General features: G+C 39.9%; 1 protein-coding gene across 1 annotated transcript; it reads left to right on the forward strand.

The window, feature by feature from the left end:
* The first annotated feature begins 200 nt into the window (after window positions 1-200).
* Window positions 201-23,206, forward strand: LOC117332364 (solute carrier family 13 member 2-like). The gene is made up of 13 exons (XM_033891251.1): window positions 201-275; window positions 12,751-12,900; window positions 13,697-13,812; window positions 15,327-15,481; window positions 16,189-16,315; window positions 17,456-17,596; window positions 18,475-18,567; window positions 19,029-19,133; window positions 19,664-19,755; window positions 19,861-19,973; window positions 20,301-20,462; window positions 22,020-22,157; window positions 22,973-23,206. The coding sequence occupies exons 1-13, from the start codon at window positions 201-203 to the stop codon at window positions 23,120-23,122; spliced, it is 1,617 nt and encodes a 538-aa protein (XP_033747142.1). The 3' UTR covers window positions 23,123-23,206.

The raw sequence follows: 23,206 nt of genomic DNA on the forward strand, positions 1-23,206 counted from the left end.
TATCTAGTCTATACTTGAAACAGTATTTGGCGCCGACATCACAGATTCTGATATAGAGTTCCAAATGCGTCCTGCTCTCACAGTGAAACAGTATTTGGCGCGGACGTCACGGATTCTGATATAGAGTTCCAAATGCGCCCTGCTCTCACAGTGAAACAGTATTTGGCGCGGACATCACATATTCTGGTAGAGAGTTCCAAATGCGTCCTGCTCTCACAGTGAAACAGTATTTGGCGAGGACATCACAGATTCTTGTAGAGAGTTCTGCTCTCGCAGTAAATAGTTTCTTCTTAATGCTCGTTGTGGCAACTGTTTTTGAAATGTTCTGTGTCACTGTGTTTTGTGGTAACATCTGACAATAATTATTCACTGATCAATTCGTATACTTCACCTGTATGATAAAGTTAGTAATTCAAGTCCATTAAAGCTTTCTTGATACGATAGTTTTTGTAGTCCGGTAAGGCATCTTGTTGCTTGGCGTTGAGCATTCTCAATTAAATCGATATGTTTGTGTTTGGATACCAGACTGAACTTGCATAGTTCTTCAAACACTGAATTCGTTTTTCACCTATGTGATTTTCATAATTTAGGCCCGACTCTATAATATCTCCAATTTCTCTTTTCACTTGTTCTAGTTAGCAGTTGTTCATATTATACGTACCATGGCAGCTCATATCTTCAGATCTTCAGGCTTATATGTTCTTCATATTCACAGGTTACATGGTAGAAACAGGGGCTGATATGTTTCTTATAAACAAAATCATTCTACATAGTATACGAACTATGATCAAAACCTTAGATACACAAACAGTTTTTTTAAGCATCAAAACTCAAAAGAAAAAAACAACTTTCATACATTTGCCGATGTGATTTAAGGGACTCAATAAACTTGGCTTAATGCGAAAAAAATCCAACTTTACGCCGTCAAAATACATAGCAAATACGAGATACTTCAAGGCCAGTGATAATGCTGGAGTAAGTATCGGATAATACACATCAATGAGTTGCATAAGTAACATGGACAAATGGATTTGGTCCAAAACAAGCTTCATTCTGTGTAACATACAGTGTACCTAAATCCCAATCGAGACTTTCAGTACCACCATTGTTAGATTTAATGTAAAGGAACAACAAGAACGCCATTCTCCTGATCCAAAGAAAGCTTGGTTCGTCAGCACAACAGCCTAACACTACCTCAACGACCCGTTCTTTTTGAAGAGCTTTCCATTTTGGGGGAAAACCAAACAACACACGGCCACACTAACAGGTTACATCTCTTGTTACCTACACTATCCTGTATAGACCGTGAATACGCATACCATGTCTTATCTGCATCTTTAACTACATATCTAGTCCATAACGCCAGAGAGTTAGCTCTTCATAAACTAATCTCATGTAGGGGTATTCTCGCGTGATCACGCATATTCTAAATATTTATGTTGATCAATGACACTGTTTTGGATTTACATCCCAGAGATATGGGTTTTATAACAGACCTATGGACAATAAGGAATTATATCATCGTAACACTGACGCCGATCGTTTTACTGCCGTTGATCCTGCTTTCAGACAGACAGGTGTGTTTTACTGTCCCTAATCCTCCTATCAGACAGACAGGTATGTTTTACTGTCCTAATCCTCCTATCAGACAGACAGGTATGTTTTACTGTCCCTAATCCTCCTATCAGACAGACAGGTATGTTTTACTGTCCCTAATCCTCCTATCAGACAGACAGATATGTTTGACTGCCCCTAATCCTCCTATCAGACAGACAGGTGTGTTTTACTGTCCCTAATCCTACTATCAGACAGACAGGTATGTTTTACTGTCCCTAATCCTCTTATCAGACAGACAGGTATGTTTTACTGTCCTAATCCTCCTATCAGACAGACAGGTATGTTTGACAGTCCCTAATCCTCCTATCAGACAGACAGGTATGTTTTACTGTCCCTAATCCTCCTATCAGACAGACAGGTATGTTTTACTGTCCCTAATCCTCCTATCAGACAGACAGGTAAGTTTTATTGTCCCTAATCCTCCTATCAGACAGACAGGTATGTTTGACAGTCCCTAATCCTCCTATCAGACAGACAGGTATGTTTTACTGTCCCTAATCCTCCTATCAGACAGACAGGTATGTTTTACTGTCCCTAATCCTCCTATCAGACAGACAGGTAAGTTTTATTGTCCCTAATCCTACTATCAGACAGACAGGTATGTTTTACTGTCCCTAATCCTCTTATCAGACAGACAGGTATGTTTTACTGTCCTAATCCTCCTATCAGACAGACAGGTATGTTTGACAGTCCCTAATCCTCCTATCAGACAGACAGGTATGTTTTACTGTCCCTAATCCTCCTATCAGACAGACAGGTATGTTTTACTGTCCCTAATCCTCCTATCAGACAGACAGGTAAGTTTTATTGTCCCTAATCCTACTATCAGACAGACAGGTATGTTTTACTGTCCCTAATCCTCTTATCAGACAGACAGGTATGTTTTACTGTCCTAATCCTCCTATCAGACAGACAGGTATGTTTGACAGTCCCTAATCCTCCTATCAGACAGACAGGTAAGTTTTATGGTCCCTAATCCTCCTATCAGACAGACAGGTGTGTTTTACTGTCCCTAATCATCCTATCAGACAGACAGGTAGGTTTTTCTGTCTCTAATCCTCCTATCAGACAGACAGGTAAGTTTTACTGTCCCTAATCCTCCTATCAGACAGACAGGTGTGTTTTACTGTCCCTAATCCTTCTATCATACAGACAGGTAGGTTTTACTGTCCGTAATCCTCCTATCAGACAGACAGGTAGGTTTTACTGTCGTAATCCTCCTATTAGACAGACAGGTAGGTTTTACTGTCCCTAATCCTCCTATCAGACAGACAGGTATGTTTTACTGTCCCTAATCCTCCTATCAGACAGACAGGTGTGTTTTACTGTCCCTAATCCTCCCATCAGACAGACAGGTGTGTTTTACTGTCCCTAATCCTACTATCAGACAGACAGGTATGTTTTACTGTCCCTAATCCTCCTATCAGACAGACAGGTATGTTTTACTGTCCTAATCCTCCTATCAGACAGACAGGTATGTTTGACTGTCCCTAATCCTCCTATCAGACAGACAGGTATGTTTTACTGTCCCTAATCCTCCTATCAGACAGACAGGTATGTTTTACTGTCCCTAATCATTCTATCAGACAGACAGGTAGGTTTTTCTGTCTCTAATCCTCCTATCAGACAGACAGGTAAGTTTTACTGTCCCTAATCCTCCTATCAGACAGACAGGTGTGTTTTACTGTCCCTAATCCTTCTATCATACAGACAGGTAGGTTTTACTGTCGTAATCCTCCTATCAGACAGACAGGTAGGTTTTACTGTCGTAATCCTCCTATTAGACAGACAGGTAGGTTTTACTGTCCCTAATCCTCCTATCAGACAGACAGGTATGTTTTACTGTCCCTAATCCTTCTATCAGACACACAGGTGTGTTTTACTGTCCCTAATCCTCCCATCAGACCGACAGGTGTGTTTTACTGTCCCTAATCCTCCCATCAGACAGACAGGTAGGTTTTACTGTCCCTAATCCTCCTATCAGACAGACAGGGAAGTTTTACTGTCCTAATCCTCCTATCAGACAGACAGGTATGTTTTACTGGCCCTAATCCTCCTATCAGACAGACAGGTGTGTTTTACTGTCCCTAATCCTCCTATCAGACAGACAGGTATGTTTTACTGTCCCCCATCCTCCCATCAGACAGACAGGTATGTTTTACTGTCCTAATCCTCCTATCAGACAGACAGGTATATTTTACTGTCCCTAATCCTCCTATCAGACAGACAGGTATGTTTTACTGTCCCTAATCCTCCTATCAGACAGACAGGTATGTTTTACTGTCCTAATCTTCCTATCAGACAGACAGGTATGTTTTACTGTCCCTAATCCTCCCATCAGACAGACAGGTATGTTTTACTGTCCCGAATCCTTCTATCAGACAGACAGGTGTGTTTTACTGTCCCTAATCCTCCTATCAGACAAACAGGTGTGTTTTACTGTCGTAATCCTCCTATCAGAGAGACAGGTATGTTTTACTGTCCCTCATCCTCCTATCAGACAGACAGGCATGTTTTACTCTCCCTCATCCTCCTATCAGACAGACAGGTAGGTTTTACTGTCCCTAATCCTCCTATCAGACAGACAGGTATGTTTTACTGTCCCTAATCCTCCTATCAGACAGACAGGTATGTTTTACTGTCCCTAATCCTCCTATCAGACAGACAGGTATGTTTTACTGTCCCTAATCCTCCTATCAGACAGACAGGTATGTTTTACTGTCCTAATCCTCCTATCAGACAAACAGGTAGGTTTTACTGTCCCTCATCCTCCTATCAGACAGACAGGTATGTTTTACTGTCCCTAATCCTCCTATCAGACAGACAGGTATGTTTTACTGTCCCTAATCCTCCTATCAGACAGACAGGTATGTTTTACTGTCCCTAATCCTCCTATCAGACAGACAGGTAGGTTTTACTGTCCCTAATCCTCCTATCAGACAGACAGGTATGTTTTACTGTCCCTAATCCTCCTATCAGACAGACAGGTATGTTTTACTGTCCCTAATCCTCCTATCAGACAGACAGGTATGTTTAACTGTCCTAATCCTCCTATCAGACAGTGTTTTTTACTGTCCCAAATCCTCCTATCAGACAGACAGATGTGTTTTACTGTCCCTAATCCTCCTATCAGACAGACAGGTAAGTTTGACTGCCCCTAATCCTCCTATCAGACAGACAGGTAAGTTTTACTGTCTCTAATCCTCCTATCAGACAGACAGGTGTGTTTTACTGTCCCTAATCCTCCTATCAGACAGACAGGTAAGTTTTACTGTCCCTAATCCTCCTATCAGACAGACAGGTATGTTTTACTGTCCCTAATCCTCCTATCAGACAGAGAGGTGTGTGTTACTGTCCTAATCCTCCTATCAGACAGACAGGTATGTTTTACTGTCCTAATCTTCCTATCAGACAGACAGGTATGTTTTGCTCTCCCTAATCCTCCTATCAGACAGACAGGTGTGTTTTACTGTCCCTAATCCTCCTATCAGACAGACAGGTATGTTTTACTGTCACTAATCCTCCTATCAGACAGACAGGTGTGTCTTACTGTCCCTAATCCTCCTATCAGACAGACAGGTGTGTTTTACTGTCCCTAATCCTCCTATCAGACAGACAGGTGTGTCTTACTGTCCCTAATCCTCCTATCAGACAGACAGGTATGTTTGACTGTCCCTAATCCTCCTATCAGACAGACAGGTATGTTTGACTGTCCTAATCCTCCTATCAGACAGACAGGTATGTTTTACTGTCCTAATCCTCCTATCAGACAGACAGGTATGTTTTACTGTCCTAATCGTCCTATCAGACAGACAGGTATTTTTTACTGTCCCTAATCCTCCCATCAGACAGACAGGTGTGTTTTACTGTCGTAATCCTCCTATCAGACAGACAGGTATGTTTTACTGTCCCTAATCCTCCTATCAGACAGACAGGTATGTTTTACTGTCCCTAATCCTCCTATCAGACAGACAGGTATGTTTTACTGTCCCTTATCCTCCCATCAGACAGACAGGTATATTTTACTGTCCCTTATCCTCCTATCAGACAGACAGGTGTGTTTTACTGTTCCTAATCCTGCTATCAGACAGACAGGTATATTTTACTGTCCCTAATCCTCCTATCAGACAGACAGGTATGTTTTACTGTCCTAATCCTCCTATCAGACAGACAGGTATGTTTTACTGTCCTAATCTTCCTATCAGACAGACAGGTATGTTTTACTGTCCCTAATCCTCCTATCAGACAGACAGGTATGTTTTACTGTCCCTAATCCTCCTATCAGACAGACAGGTATGTTTTACTGTCCCTAATCCTCCTATCAGACAGACAGGTATGTTTTACTGTCCCTAATCCTCCTATCAGACAGACAGGTAGGTTTTACTGTCCCTAATCCTCCTATCAGACAGACAGGTATGTTTTACTGTCCCTAATCCTCCTATCAGACAGACAGGTATGTTTTACTGTCCCTAATCCTCCTATCAGACAGACAGGTATGTTTGACTGCCCCTAATCCTCCTATCAGACAGTGTTTTTTACTGTCCCAAATCCTCCTATCAGACAGACAGATGTGTTTTACTGTCCCTAATCCTCCTATCAGACAGACAGGTAAGTTTGACTGCCCCTAATCCTCCTATCAGACAGACAGGTAAGTTTTACTGTCTCTAATCCTCCTATCAGACAGACAGGTGTGTTTTACTGTCCCTAATCCTCCTATCAGACAGACAGGTAAGTTTTACTGTCCCTAATCCTCCTATCAGACAGACAGGTATGTTTTACTGTCCCTAATCCTCCTATCAGACAGAGAGGTGTGTGTTACTGTCCTAATCCTCCTATCAGACAGACAGGTATGTTTTACTGTCCTAATCTTCCTATCAGACAGACAGGTATGTTTTGCTCTCCCTAATCCTCCTATCAGACAGACAGGTGTGTTTTACTGTCCCTAATCCTCCTATCAGACAGACAGGTATGTTTTACTGTCACTAATCCTCCTATCAGACAGACAGGTGTGTTTTACTGTCCCTAATCCTCCTATCAGACAGACAGGTGTGTTTTACTGTCCCTAATCCTCCTATCAGACAGACAGGTGTGTCTTACTGTCCCTAATCCTCCTATCAGACAGACAGGTATGTTTGACTGTCCCTAATCCTCCTATCAGACAGACAGGTATGTTTGACTGTCCTAATCCTCCTATCAGACAGACAGGTATGTTTTACTGTCCTAATCCTCCTATCAGACAGACAGGTATGTTTTACTGTCCTAATCGTCCTATCAGACAGACAGGTATTTTTTACTGTCCCTAATCCTCCCATCAGACAGACAGGTGTGTTTTACTGTCGTAATCCTCCTATCAGACAGACAGGTATGTTTTACTGTCCCTAATCCTCCTATCAGACAGACAGGTATGTTTTACTGTCCCTAATCCTCCTATCAGACAGACAGGTATGTTTTACTGTCCCTTATCCTCCCATCAGACAGACAGGTATATTTTACTGTCCCTTATCCTCCTATCAGACAGACAGGTGTGTTTTACTGTTCCTAATCCTGCTATCAGACAGACAGGTATATTTTACTGTCCCTAATCCTCCTATCAGACAGACAGGTATGTTTTACTGTCCTAATCCTCCTATCAGACAGACAGGTATGTTTTACTGTCCTAATCTTCCTATCAGACAGACAGGTATGTTTTACTGTCCCTAATCCTCCTATCAGACAGACAGGTATGTTTTACTGTCCCTAATCCTCCCATCAGACAGACAGGTATGTTTTACTGTCCCTAATCCTCCTATCAGACAGACAGGTATGTTTTACTGTCCCTAATCCTCCCATCAGACAGACAGGTATGTTTTACTGTCCCTAATCCTCCTATCAGACAGACAGGTGTGTTTTACTGTCCCTAATCCTCCTATCAGACAAACAGGTGTGTTTTACTGTCGTAATCCTCCTATCAGAGAGACAGGTATGTTTTACTGTCCCTCATCCTCCTATCAGACAGACAGGCAAGTTTTACTCTCCCTCATCCTCCTATCAGACAGACAGGTAGGTTTTACTGTCCCTAATCCTCCTATCAGACAGACAGGTATGTTTTACTGTCCCTAATCCTCCTATCAGACAGACAGGTATGTTTTACTGTCCCTAATCCTCCTATCAGACAGACAGGTATGTTTTACTGTCCCTAATCCTCCTATCAGACAGACAGGTAGGTTTTACTGTCCCTAATCCTCCTATCAGACAGACAGGTATGTTTTACTGTCCCTAATCCTCCTATCAGACAGAACAGGTATGTTTTACTGTCCCTAATCCTCCTATCAGACAGACAGGTATGTTTTACTGTCCCTAATCCTCCTATCAGACAGACAGGTGTGTTTTACTGTCCCTAATCCTCCCATCAGATAGACAGGTGTGTTTTACTGTCCTAATCCCCCTATCAGACAGACAGGTATGTTTTACTGTCCCTAATCCTCCTATCAGACAGACAGGTATATTTTACTGTCCCCAATCCTCCTATCAGACAGACAGGTATGTTTTACTGTCCCTAATCCTCCTATCAGACAGACAGGTATGTTTTACTGTCCCTAATCCTCCTATCAGACAGACAGGTATGTTTTACTGTCCCTAATCCTCCTATCAGACACACAGGTGTGTTTTACTGTCCCTAATCCTCCTATCAGACAGACAGGTATGTTTTACTGTCCTAATCCTCCTATCAGACAGACAGGTATGTTTTACTGTCCCTAATCCTCCTATCAGACAGACAGGTATGTTTTACTGTCCCTAATCCTCCTATCAGACAGACAGGTATGTTTGACTGCCCCTAATCCTTCTATCAGACAGTGTTTTTTACTGTCCCAAATCCTCCTATCAGACAGACAGATGTGTTTTACTGTCCCTAATCCTCCTATCAGACAGACAGGTAAGTTTGACTGCCCCTAATCCTCCTATCAGACAGACAGGTAAGTTTTACTGTCTCTAATCCTCCTATCAGACAGACAGGTGTGTTTTACTGTCCCTAATCCTCCTATCAGACAGACAGGTAAGTTTTACTGTCCCTAATCCTCCTATCAGACAGACAGGTATGTTTTACTGTCCTAATCTTCCTATCAGACAGACAGGTATGTTTTGCTCTCCCTAATCCTCCTATCAGACAGACAGGTGTGTTTTACTGTCCCTAATCCTCCTATCAGACAGACAGGTATGTTTTACTGTCACTAATCCTCCTATCAGACAGACAGGTGTGTCTTACTGTCCCTAATCCTCCTATCAGACAGACATGTGTGTTTTACTGTCCCTAATCCTCCTATCAGACAGACAGGTGTGTCTTACTGTCCCTAATCCTCCTATCAGACAGACAGGTATGTTTGACTGTCCCTAATCCTCCTATCAGACAGACAGGTATGTTTGACTGTCCTAATCCTCCTATCAGACAGACAGGTATGTTTTACTGTCCTAATCCTCCTATCAGACAGACAGGTATGTTTTACTGTCCTTATCGTCCTATCAGACAGACAGGTATTTTTTACTGTCCCTAATCCTCCCATCAGACAGACAGGTGTGTTTTACTGTCCGTAATCCTCCTATCAGACAGACAGGTATGTTTTACTGTCCCTAATCCTCCTATCAGACAGACAGGTAAGTTTTACTGTCCCTAATCCTCCTATCAGACAGACAGGTATGTTTTACTGTCCCTTATCCTCCCATCAGACAGACAGGTATATTTTACTGTCCCTTATCCTCCTATCAGACAGACAGGTGTGTTTTACTGTTCCTAATCCTCCTATCAGACAGACAGGTATGTTTTACTGTCCCTTATCCTCCTATCAGACAGACAGGTATGTTTTACTGTCCCTAATCCTCCTATCAGACAGACAGGTGTGTTTTACTGTCCTAATCCTCCTATCAGACAGACAGGTATGTTTTACTGTCCCTAATCCTCCTATCAGACAGACAGGTATGTTTTACTGTCCCTAATCCTCCTATCAGACAGACAGGTGTGTTTTACTGTCCCTAATCCTCCTATCAGACAGACAGGTAGGTTTTACTGTCACTAATCCTCCTATCAGACAGACAGGTGTGTCTTACTGTCCCTAATCCTCCTATCAGACAGACAGGTGTGTTTTACTGTCCCTAATCCTCCTATCAGACAGACAGGTGTGTCTTACTGTCCCTAATCCTCCTATCAGACAGACAGGTATGTTTGACTGTCCCTAATCCTCCTATCAGACAGACAGGTATGTTTTACTGTCCTAATCCTCCTATCAGACAGACAGGTATGTTTTACTGTCCCTAATCCTCCTATCAGACAGACAGGTATGTTTTACTGGCCCTAATCCTCCTATCAGACAGACAGGTATGTTTTACTGTCCCTAATCCTATCAGACAGACAGGTAGGTTTTACTGTCCCTAATCCTCCTATCAGACAGACAGGTAGGTTTTACTGTCCGTAATCCTCCTATCAGACAGACAGGTAAGTTTTACTGTCCTAATCCTCCTATCAGACAGACAGGTATGTTTTACTGTCCCTAATCCTCCTATCAGACAGACAGGTATGTTTTACTGTCCCTAATCCTCCTATCAGACAGACAGGTATGTTTTACTGTCCTAATCCTCCTATCAGACAGACAGGTGTGTTTTACTGTCCCTAATCCTCCTATCAGACAGACAGGTATGTTTTACTGTCCCTAATCCTCCCATCAGACAGACAGGTAGGTTTTACTGTCCCTAATCCTCCTATCAGACAGACAGGTATGTTTTACTGTCCTAATCCTCCTATCAGACAGACAGGTGTGTTTTACTGTCCCTAATCCTCCTATCAGACAGACAGGTATGTTTTACTGTCCCTAATCCTCCTATCAGACAGACAGGATTTGTTTTACTGTCCCTAATCCTCCTATCAGACAGACAGGTAGGTTTTACTGTCCTAATCCTCCTATCAGACAGACAGGTATGTTTTACTGTCCTAATCCTCCTATCAGACAGACAGGTATGTTTGACTGTCCCTAATCCTCCTATCAGACAGACAGGTATATTTTACTGTCCCTAATCCTCCTATCAGACAGACAGGTATGTTTGACTGCCCCTAATCCTCCTATCAGACAAACAGGTGTGTTTTACTGTCCCTAATCCTCCTATCAGACAGACCGGTATGTTTTACTGTCCCTAATCCTCCTATCAGACAGACAGGTAAGTTTTACTGTCCCTAATCCTCCTATCAGACAGACAGGTGTGTTTTACTGTCCCTAATCCTCCTATCAGACAGACAGGTATGTTTTACTGTCCTAATCCTCCTATCAGACAGACAGGTATGTTTGACAGTCCCTAATCCTTCTATCAGACAGGCAGGTATGTTTTACTGTCCCTAATCCTCTTATCAGACAGACAGGTATGTTTTACTGTCCCTAATCCTCCTATCAGACAGACATGTGTGTTTTACTGTCCCTAATCCTCCTATCAGACATACAGGTATGTTTTACTGTCCCTAATCCTTCTATCAGACAGACAGGTATGTTTTACTGTCCCTAATCCTCCTATCAGACAGACAGATGTGTTGTACTGTCCCTAATCCTCCTATCAGACAGACAGGTAGGTTTTACTGTCCCTAATCCTCCTATCAGACAGACAGGTATGTTTTACTGTCCTAATCCTTCTATCAGACAGACAGGTAGGTTTGACTGTCCCTAATCCTTCTATCAGACAGACAGGTAGGTTTTACTGTCCCTAATCCTCCTATCAGACAGACAGGTATGTTTTACTGTCCCTAATCCTCCTATCAGACAGACAGGGAAGTTTTACTGTCTTAATCCTCCTATCAGACAGACAGGTAGGTTTTACTGTCCCTAATCTTCCTATCAGACAGACAGGTAGGTTTTACTGTCCTAATCCTTCTATCAGACAGACAGGTAGGTTTGACTGTCCCTAATCCTTCTATCAGACAGACAGGTAGGTTTTACTGTCCTAATCCTCCTATCAGACAGACAGGTATGTTTGACTGTCCCTAATCCTCCTATCAGACAGACAAGTAGGTTTTACTGTCTCTAATCTTCCTATCAGACAGACAGGTATATAGGTGTGTTTGACCCCCCTAATCATCCTATCAGACAGACAGGTGTGTTGTTATTTTACCATATTAACAGTGTTTGTTAAATGATAAGGAACGTGCTTTGTAGGCAAAAATGACGAGTAAGCGGAGTTGTTGTAACTGAAATCGGAAACATTTTAACACAAGACGGATTGACATGGTGAGTAAGTTACCTGGAATGACGGCACTCACCACGTAATTCTACGTCCATGTAACACGAGTCATCGACTTTTAAACGTAACCCCCTAATTAAAAAAAGAAAAAGCAAGACAAAGATGTATGGACTCTGATAGAGCACAAGGATAAGAAGACCAAATGTGTCAGAAGAATACGCGTCTTCTGCTTCAGTGACGACACCCGAATGGAAGGTCAAGGTGTAATTAATGTGACACCTCATTTCCATTTGAGAAGAGTGTTGGTCACAAAGAGATTACATGGACAACCGAACACTAATAAACTGTTTCCCGAAGCCTTCCTTATGTCGACCATATCAATATTCCTGGTGTCTTCATCAACTCTCGAAAGCTTGTGTTGTTACCAAATGTTTTTTTTCCACTTTCGACATATGTAACGGGAACAAGTCATATTGTTGATAGATAGATAGAGGATGAAGCCTTTGTTGTCCACAATAGAGTATACTTGTTGATTTCCATGGCCCCGTTGATTCTATATATAAGGATTAGTTCAAAGTATTACAATTTCCGTGACAGATGTCGACTATTAAAAATAAAATAAGGCAGAGTTTCGAAACGACAAATTGACGGAGACCACGGGGAAGTAATATTGTTGCCATCCTCGTTTGGGAATGATCTAGTATAAAGTGCACTAGGAAGTCAGACGTGTCTGATACCTGTAAATTCGGCCAGGGGTTCCGTTGTCACGACCTCGAACTCATTTTGAGAATATGACTTATCCTGTATTTGACATATATTTGCAACAGATAAATTTCGGACTTTTGTACCTATGGTAATCTGTTGTGAAGACGACTGTACGGGATTATATACTTTCCGATATCATTATCGGGACGTTGATACTGTATTTTGTGTCATATTTTTTAGGAAACAAAATGTGCTTTTGTTGTAATACTGTCCGCCATTTACTGGATAACAGAGGCACTTCCTATAGCTGTGACGTCACTACTGCCGGTAGTCATCTTTCCGGTCATTGGTCTAATGTCTGCTTCAGCCACATCGTCTGCTTATATCAATGTAAGTACACTTGGCATTAAACACGGTGGAGGAGGTTAACATCTCACATAACTAATTCAGCCAGTCAGCTGTTGTTTCACTTGAACCAAGTCCCCGAGGAAAATGTGTTTCTTGGGACTGTAACCTTTTCCCGGGGAAATAATACATGAAATAGGTACTTTCTGTATTCGAGAATAAAGAGATTTTGAAAAACAAAAATATACACTCCTGCTATAAATAGAGAGGTGTAGGGTTCCAGGTATAAAAAGGCGGGAATTATCAAGGTTGGGGTTCCCCAATCCACTGTAAATATCAGGGTAACTGTCTTCCAAGTACTGGTGTGCTCTTATATGCTATTAAACCTATCCAATAACATCATCATTTTTCTGATAGGGGAATCTGCAAACTTTAATTTGATATAGATTTGACAACATTTGACTTTCAAACGAGCGACTGAGGGGATTGAGTCATTGGTAATAAAATATAGTGAAATACTTAGTTGTGTGAGACATTGATGGACTTGGAGGGCGCAGGACTTGCGTCCTCTTGTTTAAGGTGGCGCGGCGAAACACTCGGAGGGAGCGCGAAGCGTGAATATGGCGAGAGTAAATGTATGCAAAAGAAAGTTTGTTGAATGTTACAAGATACGAGGTATGATAATAGCTATAATAAAGGCACATTGATGATATAAATATCATAATAGATAATAAGTAAATAGGAATCCAAATACATTAATGGTGTAAAATATGGTTTTAAAGTATCTAAAATAATGCACAAAACATTCGTCACGTGATCAAATCCTATCCCTCATTTGTAGGACACTTCTATGCTGTTTATCGGCGGGCTCATTCTGGCAGCAGCCATCGAACACTGGAATATCCACAAGCGGATCGCTCTTAAGGTTCTAATTATGGTTGGGTCTGATCCTGCGTGGTGAGTATCTTTTTAATGATATGTATAAAGAGAAAATTCAGTAATAGACACGATACTTGGCGAATAATGGATATTAAAACAGCATTACACAGACGTTTCTTCTCGCTAGGACCTGTCAGGGATTTTAGGGACATCAAACAACTGTTGTGTCTCGCTTGGACTTGTTAGGGGTGCAAGGGACATGATGCAGCTGTTCCGTCCTCCTAGGACTTGTCAGGGATGTTAGGGACATCATACAATTGTTTAATCTTGTCAGGGATACAAGCTCGAAATACGGAAAAATATAACCGTACCTAAACAAATGTTAAGATGCCTTGTAAATAGATGTCAATACCCTCAATAAATTTTTTTTTTCCTAATCCATTCGAGAATTTCGTGGTCAAGGCAGTCCTAATTGTTTTTTTATAGTGACTTAATTGTATCAATCGCCTTCACTGGTACTGCGTCCTGCCTAAGGAACAATGTTCTTTTACAGATTCTCATTATATAGTACCTCGGTTACATTTTTATGGTAGGTATAGTCTGGAGAAGTCGAGGCATTGTTTTCTGCATTTTAGTAAGTTTTGGTTGCGTGAGGCAATGTCAAAATCTGCTCTCTACTTCGACTGGCAATGAAAACAGAACTGGTTATAGAAATTGTATTCAGCTCAAACGAGAAAATGTATTGTACAAAATGATATTTAGGAATAGAAACTTTGGAGTACATAAACGATGAGGTGACATTACTGACGTAATCCCTTAGATTGACGCTACTAACATGTCAGAATTGTGAGAGGTTTTCTTTGTCTTCATGGGAATATTGATTAGACTTTAATTGATTTGTTTGTCAATATTAGTAATTTGGAAGTCTCCTTTGTCTTCAACTTCTTCTTTCTTTTTCTGGTCTGTTTAAATGTTCAACCCTCTTTACATGTCATTAAGTGTTTGAAAGGCGCTAAAACTACATAGTTTTAGATAATCTTATTCATCTCGTACATTGTCAGGGATCTCCGCGTAAATCAGTAATCCGTCGATTTTTACCTAGAATTATAGTTTTGTAATGTCGGCGTTCCTAGTTGGTGATATACTGACGGGTAAACGAAACCTAAATTCAACATCAAATGTAATAAAACGTACAAGAATGATAGGATAAGGTCAATGTTCGGTATTATGTTCTATGTTTATATTAATTTCCAGGTAAATGTTCGGTATCATGTTATGTATTATTGTCCAGGTAATTGCACGTTTTTATGTTATATACTAGTATTAATTTCCAGGTAAATGCTCTTTATGATATTATATATTATTGTCCAGGTTAATGCTTGGTATAATGTTATATATTATTGTCCAGGTAATGCTTGGTATGATGTTATATATTATTGTCCAGGTTAATACTTGGTATGATGTTATATATTATTGTCAAGGTTAATACTTGGTATGATGTTATATATTATTGTCCAGGTTAATGTTTGGTATAATGTTATATATTATTGTCTAGGTTAATGTTCGGTATCATGTTATATATTATTGTCCAGGTTAATGCTTGGTATGATGTTGCCCACGTGGTTCCTGTCCATGTGGATCAATAATACTGCTACAGCAGCAATGATGGTTCCGATATCCCACGCAGTCATGGAACAGTTCCGGGAGGTGAAGGAGGAAGCTCGAAGTTCTCAGACACAACAAAAGGGTACATAATAATCATCATGGTGACAAAAGTGTACAAAATAATTGCCATGGTAACAAAAGGGTACATAATAATCACCACGGTCACAAAAGGGTACCTAATAATCACCACGGTAACAAAAGGGTACCTAATAATCACTACGGTAATAAAAGGGTACCTAATAATCACCATGGTAACAAAAGGGTACCTAATAATCACCACGGTAACATAAGAGTACATACTAACTGTTCGCAACGATAACAAATTGGTGTCGCAATGTTTACTTGTCGCATATTGATTCACGTTTCTTGAAGATGTTCATTTTGAACATTTCCTCAGATGTAAAGAATTGCTTCAAATTGGTGTTCTAGTTCAAAATATGATAGATCTGACGAAGCCAAACCGAAATCCTTGTTCTTGACGTTTCGTTTGAAATACGCATCTATAAGAAATGTGTCCGAATAATATAATTCAATGGTATTTCGCATGACACTCTCTCCAGGTTTAAAAGTGGAATAACTTCGATGTCCTTGTCAAGACTCACAGTTTTAGGATGCATCAGTTTTCGGACAAACCTTTTTCATTTACTGTACTTTGCATATTTTGTTTGATCGTATGTTCCTATCTTATTTTCGCTTTCATTTGAAGTGATCTATTGGAATGTCACAACAAATACAAAGGTTGTGATGTTGTAATGAGAGAGGTTGCGTTTTTATCATATTTTGAACTAGTGAGCTGGGACAATGGAGCTGTAGAGCTCACTGATGACGAAAACAGACAACGAAATGATTATCACGAGTTACCTGGCTCGAACATTTTCGATGAAGAAGAGGTGGAAGACAACCACGAAAAATCACAGTATGTAGTGGTTCTCGAAGTTATTATCTTAACAATTTAAAGGACACATTGATTAAACATACAGGATTATTATTTGATGTTAACTACTATCTAAAAGAGTTGACCAACAAAATTCATATAAAGAACATTTAATAACGTGAAATATTATTTTGATAAGCAAAGTTTGAAAATAAACAAATAAACAAATAATGGGTAGAGAAAAATCACACGAAACCGACATGATAACACAGATAGCATTCAGAATCGATAAAACAGCGGCAAAGTGTAAAAAAATGCATGGAGACCAATAAAAAAGTACAAGAGGAATACGACCAAGGGTTCCAAAAGAGTAAGCGTCTTCTGTTATATAAACGACAACCGTCATACAAATCCAAGTCACGATGACACCCGTCATACATATCTAGGTCACGACGACACCCGTCATACAATTTTAGGTCACGACCACACTCGTCATACAAATCTGTTACAACGGCACCCGTCATACAAATCTAGATCACGACGACACCCGTCATACAAATCTAGGTCACGACGACATCCGTCATACAAATCTAGGTCACGACGACATCCGTCATACAAATCAAGGTCACGACTACAACCTTCATCCAAATCTAGGTTAAATAGCAGTTAAGTCACATTCGAAAAGGATTGTACAAAATACACAAAAGATATAAACACATTTCAATAAAGGACATAAGTTAGAGTTAGACACAATAGAGTCAAAATGTATAAACTGCACCTTACAGCTTCTTTGTCCTCGTAATTCAGTTATGGTAATAGAGGCGACTAAAATGTGAAACGGATCAAAAGACAGAAATGTTAGAGTCTAGATGGGGAGGTGCAAAAGTAAAAACACCCATCATTCATGATCGATTTGCATAATTAACAAATATTGGATTTCAAATTAATGATAATTATATGAGTACATTCTGAACCACGTAACTATTAGAATTGATACACATAATCGACACAAACCTGACCTGACGCAGCCTTTCTAAATCTTTGACTCTTCTTTCAATCTCCACGACAGTGTCATTGAGTGTGACGCTGTGTTGTAATATAATTTGTTTCCTGCCTCATAGCATATTAATGTCATTTTCCTGATCAGACGCTGAAGTCATGGTGATGATTTTAACATTACAGATCCGCTGGTGATGGAGATTCGGAGTACCTCCGCCTCGGTAAAGCTCTTTCTCTCTCGGTCGCATATGCTGCCAATATCGGAGGAGTGGCAACTCTAACAGGCTCCTTCCCAAATATCATCATGAAAGGACAAACTGACTTGTAAGATATTACTCTGGATTTACTACTTTCTTCTGTGTTTATGTTGTAATTTTATTGAATATGTAAAACAAAACTGTGTCAGACATAAACTGCCTTGCTGCTATAACTTTAAGTGTTCGTTGTCACATTCTTTCATGGAGGCAAAACCTTTCCTATCATTACATGTTACAAACTGATGCGGATACCACATGGATCCTTATCAACCATAGAAACAATAGCCAATAAACATAGACAAACATTTGTGGATTTGAAGTGGTTTTTATTCTAGATTATTGGAGAAACACCGTGCTGAATTTCCAGTGACTTACGGCTTGTCCTTGCTTCGGATATCGTATAGCTGGTTTTGTTTTTATTTTATAATGAGCGATATCACACTAAATCCCCAGTGACGTACGGCCCGTTCCTGATGTACGGTGTCCCTATAGCTATTTTTGGTTTTATTTTAGACTGTATGAGAGGTACCACGCTACTTCTCCAGTGACATACGGCTCGTTCCTGATGTACGGTGTCCCTATAGCTATTTTTGGTTTTATTTTAGACTGTATGAGAGGTACCACGCTACTTCTCCAGTGACGTACGGCTCGTTCCTGCTGTATGGTTTCCCTATAGCTGTTTGTGCTCTCCTGTCCCTTTGGATATGGTTTTATATATTATTTCTGTGCAGGTGCGTGTCAATAGTAAACTGAAACATGACCCCATTTCCTTTTGTCATCGAACTGAACTCCAATATATATCAATTATCAAATTCGTCAAGTAAAACATGCAAATGTTATTAGCAGTGTGATATTACAAGACATAAGGGAAGTTCATCCTTGATTATGTAAGTATGTTACAGGTCATATGATCAATAAGGCATACGAAATATTTGTTGTCTTCAGACGTAACCGTGGGATCTCGGACGAAATTCGGGACGCCGGCAAGAATATTAAGATAATGCTACAGAGAGAATATAACGACATGGGACCGATGACGTAAGAATTTGTGTTTTGAAAACTATAAACAAACAAGTAACGGTTAGCCACCTTTTTATATGATATGACCATGTGAGAAGCAACATAAATGTGATATTGCCAAAGCGACTGATTTAAACGATCTTAAAATAATTATTTCTATGTTTTAATAATAATTCATCGATATGATAGTATTATTAACTTCTTCAAACGATAAACCAACTGGTGATTTGGGAGGATAACCTCCGTTACGGGTATGGGGGGTAAATCTGCGTTCAGATCAGTAACTACGTCACAACTTTACAGGTTTGGGATGTAAGCCTGTTGTCAGCTCATCGGATTCATTCGAGGTTTTGGATCAAAGCCTGTTTTCAGCCCATTGGATTCATTTCGGGTTTGGGATCGAAGCCTATTTTCAGCTCATTGACTTCGTTTCTGGTTTTTGAGGTAATCTTGATTTCAGCTCTTTGGTTTCGTTTCAGGTTTGGAGAGGTGGCTGTTATTGGTCATTTATTAGTTCTCGCAGTTCTCTGGATCACGCGAGATTTGGGAGGAAGTGGAGGATGGGGTTTTCTCTTTCCACGTGGGTATGCTATTCATTAGGTTCTATAGTCATAATCTTGTCACCCTATTGTCATATTATGTCATCCTGTAGTCATAGTTTGTCACCCTATAGTCATATAAATGTCACCCTATAGTCATATAATGTCACCCTATAGTCATATAATGCCACCCTATAGTCATATAATGCCACCCTATAGTCATATTATGTCACCCTATAGTCATATAATGCCACCCTATAGTCATATTCTGTCACTCTATGGTCATATTCTGTCACCCTATATTCATATAATGTCACCACATAGTCATATTCTGTCACTCTATGGTCATATTCTGTCACCCTATAGTCATATAATGTCACCACATAGTCATATTCTGTCACTCTATGGTCATATTCTGTCACCCTATAGTCATATAATGTCACCACATAGTCATATTCTGCCAGATTATAGTCATATTGAGACTAGGCGGTTTATGAACCAAGAAAGAGTCATGTTCAAAAGGGGGTTTACAATAGAAATCTTGTGCATGAAACTATCTTGATTTTGTTTTTCAGCATGGTTTCCGATTCAACGCCTGCCATTTTGATTTCCTGCTCACTTTGCTTCTTCCCGTCTCAACTTCCAAAGATATTTTGCTGTAATACAGGTAAATTTCAAACATTTATGTGCTTTTTGCTCATGAAATACATATTGAAAAAAATAAGCATAATATAATGTAAAATTAACTATTTGTGTATTTCTATATCCATAGGACAGACAAATGTGCCACATACACTTCTGTCATGGAAGGTTGCCGAAAAGAATGTACCTTGGGGAGTTATAATTCTAGTTGGAGGAGGTTTCGCTATCGCAAAGGGATGTGAGGTAAAAAAAAAAAAAAAAAGAATTGTACAATAGAATGTTACTTGGGGAGATGTCATTCTAGTTTGAGCAGGGCTCACCATATATTGGTCAATGCCGTCGTTACTGAAAAGAATTGTCCGGTCGGAGTCAGACTTGGTCGGAGATGGTTTGTGGGCTGACATCCTTTTCATCAATCAATCAAAACTTGTTTCATGAAACATATAGTGTACTTCTTTAGTAGTTATCGCCCTCAAAATCAGTTTGGAATTCTAGATGAGATAATGTTATTAATGGAATAATATCTATCGTTTGTGCACATTAATCAGTTGTATTAAAAATGTTTTCCAGGAGTCCGGCCTGTCCATGTGGCTGGCAGACCAGTTGATCGTCTTCAGCGAGTTTGAACCATGGATTATGAACATGATTTTGTGTTTCATCATGGCGTCAGCCACAGAGATAACCAGTAACACAGCGATTTCTACACTAATGTTACCCATCGTCTCCCAACTGGTACGTCACTACTCAGTAGTGGTAGATAATCACTGAATTAAAGTGCAATTAGTATTTCCTATTTAATAGACCCTTTTAAACTGCTAGCCAGTAGTTCAAATACAGATCTTTTTTTTTTTAGATTTTATAAATGAAACATCTTAACAAAATAAAGAAATTTTATTTTGCATTTGACTAATGCAAAAAAATAAAAAAATAAAAACGTAACCATTTTTAGTTTTAAGTTCTACTAACTTTTGATTTACTCTTCAAACATACTGCATGTCAGAGAACTGCATGTTGAGAACATGTGTATAGTGTTGATCTTTTACTGTCCAATAAGAGAAATTCATTAGCCGACTTTGTTGTGTCGGTGGACCGTTAACTCTAACCCATATCTATGCTAGACTTTGTTGTGTTGGCGGACCGTTAACTCTAACCCATATCTATGCTCGACTTTGCTGTGTCGGTGGACCGTTAACTCTAACCCATATCTATGCTCGACTTTGTTGTGTTGGCGGACCGTTAACTCTAACCCATATCTATGCTCGAGTTTGTTGTGTTGGCGGACCGTTAACTCTAACCCATATCTTTGCTCGACTTTGTTGTGTTGGCGGACCGTTAACTCTAACCCATATCTATGCTCGACTTTGTTGTGTCGGTGGACCGTAAACTCTAACCCATATCTATGCTAGACTTTGTTGTGTTGGCGGACCGTTAACTCTAACCCATATCTATGCTCGAGTTTGTTGTGTTGGCGGACCGTTAACTCTAACCCATATCTATGCTCGAGTTTGTTGTGTTGGCGGACCGTTAACTCTAACCCATATCTATGCTCGACTTTGTTGTGTTGGCGGACCGTTAACTCTAACCCATATCTATGCTCGACTTTGTTGTGTCGGTGGACCGTAAACTCTAACCCATATCTATGCTAGACTTTGTTGTGTTGGCGGACCGTTAACTCTAACCCATATCTATGCTCGACTTTGTTGTGTCGGTGGACCGTTAACTCTAACCCATATCTATGCTCGACTTTGTTGTGTCGGTGGACCGTTAACTCTAACCCATATATATGCTAGACTTTGTTGTGTTGGCGGACCGTTAACTCTAACCCATATCTATGCTCGACTTTGTTGTGTCGGTGGACCGTTAACTCTAACCCATATCTATGCTCGACTTTGTTGTGTCGGTGGACCGTTAACTCTAACCCATATCTATGCTTGACTTTGTTGTGTTGGCGGACCGTTAACTCTAACCCATATCTATGCTTGACTTTGTTGTGTTGGCGGTCCGTTAACTCTAACCCATATCTATGCTCGACTTTGTGGTGTCGGTGGACCGTTAACTCTAACCCATATCTATGCTAGACTTTGTTGTGTTGGCGGACCGTTAACTCTAACCCATATCTATGCTCGACTTTGTTGTGTTGGCGGACCGTTAACTCTAACCCATATCTATGCTCGACTTTGTTGTGTCGGTGGCCCGTTAACTCTAACCCATATCTATGCTCGACTTTGTTGTGTCGGTGTACCGGTTAGACAAAGATCTGTGTATTTAGGACTATATATTTTATTTTAGGCATTCCGACTAGGTGTTAACCCCCTGTACTACATGTTACCGTCGGCCATCGCCACATCGTTCGCCTTCATGTTACCAGTAGCCACGCCTCCTAATGCTGTTGTCTTCTCCTACGGATATGTCAGGGTCGTCGACATGGTACTATGTATACACTTTACTGTCAATGCCAATAATGGTACTCAAGAGACAGAGTTAAACCGTTGTATAGAAGTTTTACTTGTTTACTGGTTACTTTTTGTATTCCGGCAATGTCGTCGCTGTAATCATTTTTGCCAGTGAAATATAGAGATTTATCGAACTAATAAAACTTATATTTTCACTTCAGCGATGGGCAGTGACAATATAAGATTTTGCAGTGAAAGCAAGATTTAGCAGTGAAAATTTAAGTTTTGCAATATAAATATAAGTTTTTCGTTTTTGACCAATCAATGCGAACCTTTATACTACCTTATTAAAAACTTGGATAAATTGGGTACTTTGATGTATTTCTGAAATTTTGTCTAGTTTTTGACAAAATACTCATTTGACGTTAGCTATTAATACTGAGTCCCACACTTTTTGGCACCATTAAATTTTCGATGTTATTAATTTTGTTTTTAAGAATATAAAATGTAATACATGTAAAAAGAAAATTGAATGGTTTTCTCGTTTAATATAACATATATTTCACGAGTATGTCAGAATATCCTATAGTGCGAAGCACGAGTGAAAAATATCAAAATATTCTGTCTATATAATGATTGATGATATCCTAACTTTTGATTGGTTGACACCACCAAATCATATTGAGATATTACTACATTAAATAAACACAATAAGATAGAATAAATAAATGACGGCGTGATTTGTAATGAACAAATTACAACGGAAGATGTTATTATTTAATATATAAACATCATATGTTAAAATGCATAAGATGTCACTACATATATAGACACATTATGTTTTTTCAGATGACAGCGGGATTTGTAATGAACATAGTAGCAGTCCTGGTTTTGGTAGCGGGAACGGAAACTATCGGAGAAATCATTTTTAATTTCCATACTCTTCCGGTTGTTTTCAATACAACCATGGCACTGAACATGACGGCTAATGAAACCTGACTATTATGATAGTATATATACACGAAAATTTTCGGTAATACTTGTGTTTTGGAACTTTCACAAAGACTGCATAACTGAAATAAT

The sequence above is a fragment of the Pecten maximus genome, chromosome 8, assembly GCF_902652985.1.
Source record: "Pecten maximus chromosome 8, xPecMax1.1, whole genome shotgun sequence".
Lineage (NCBI taxonomy): Eukaryota > Metazoa > Mollusca > Bivalvia > Pectinida > Pectinidae > Pecten > Pecten maximus.

Coding starts and splice junctions, on each gene's coding strand:
- LOC117332364 (XM_033891251.1), top strand. CDS start 201: ATGCGTCCTGCTCTCACAGTGAAACAGTATTTGGCGAGGACATCACAG. Junction 19,974..20,300: donor CTATCGCAAAGGGATGTGAG/GTAAAAAAAAAA, acceptor AATGTTTTCCAG/GAGTCCGGCCTGTCCATGTG. Junction 20,463..22,019: donor TACCCATCGTCTCCCAACTG/GTACGTCACTAC, acceptor ATTTTATTTTAG/GCATTCCGACTAGGTGTTAA.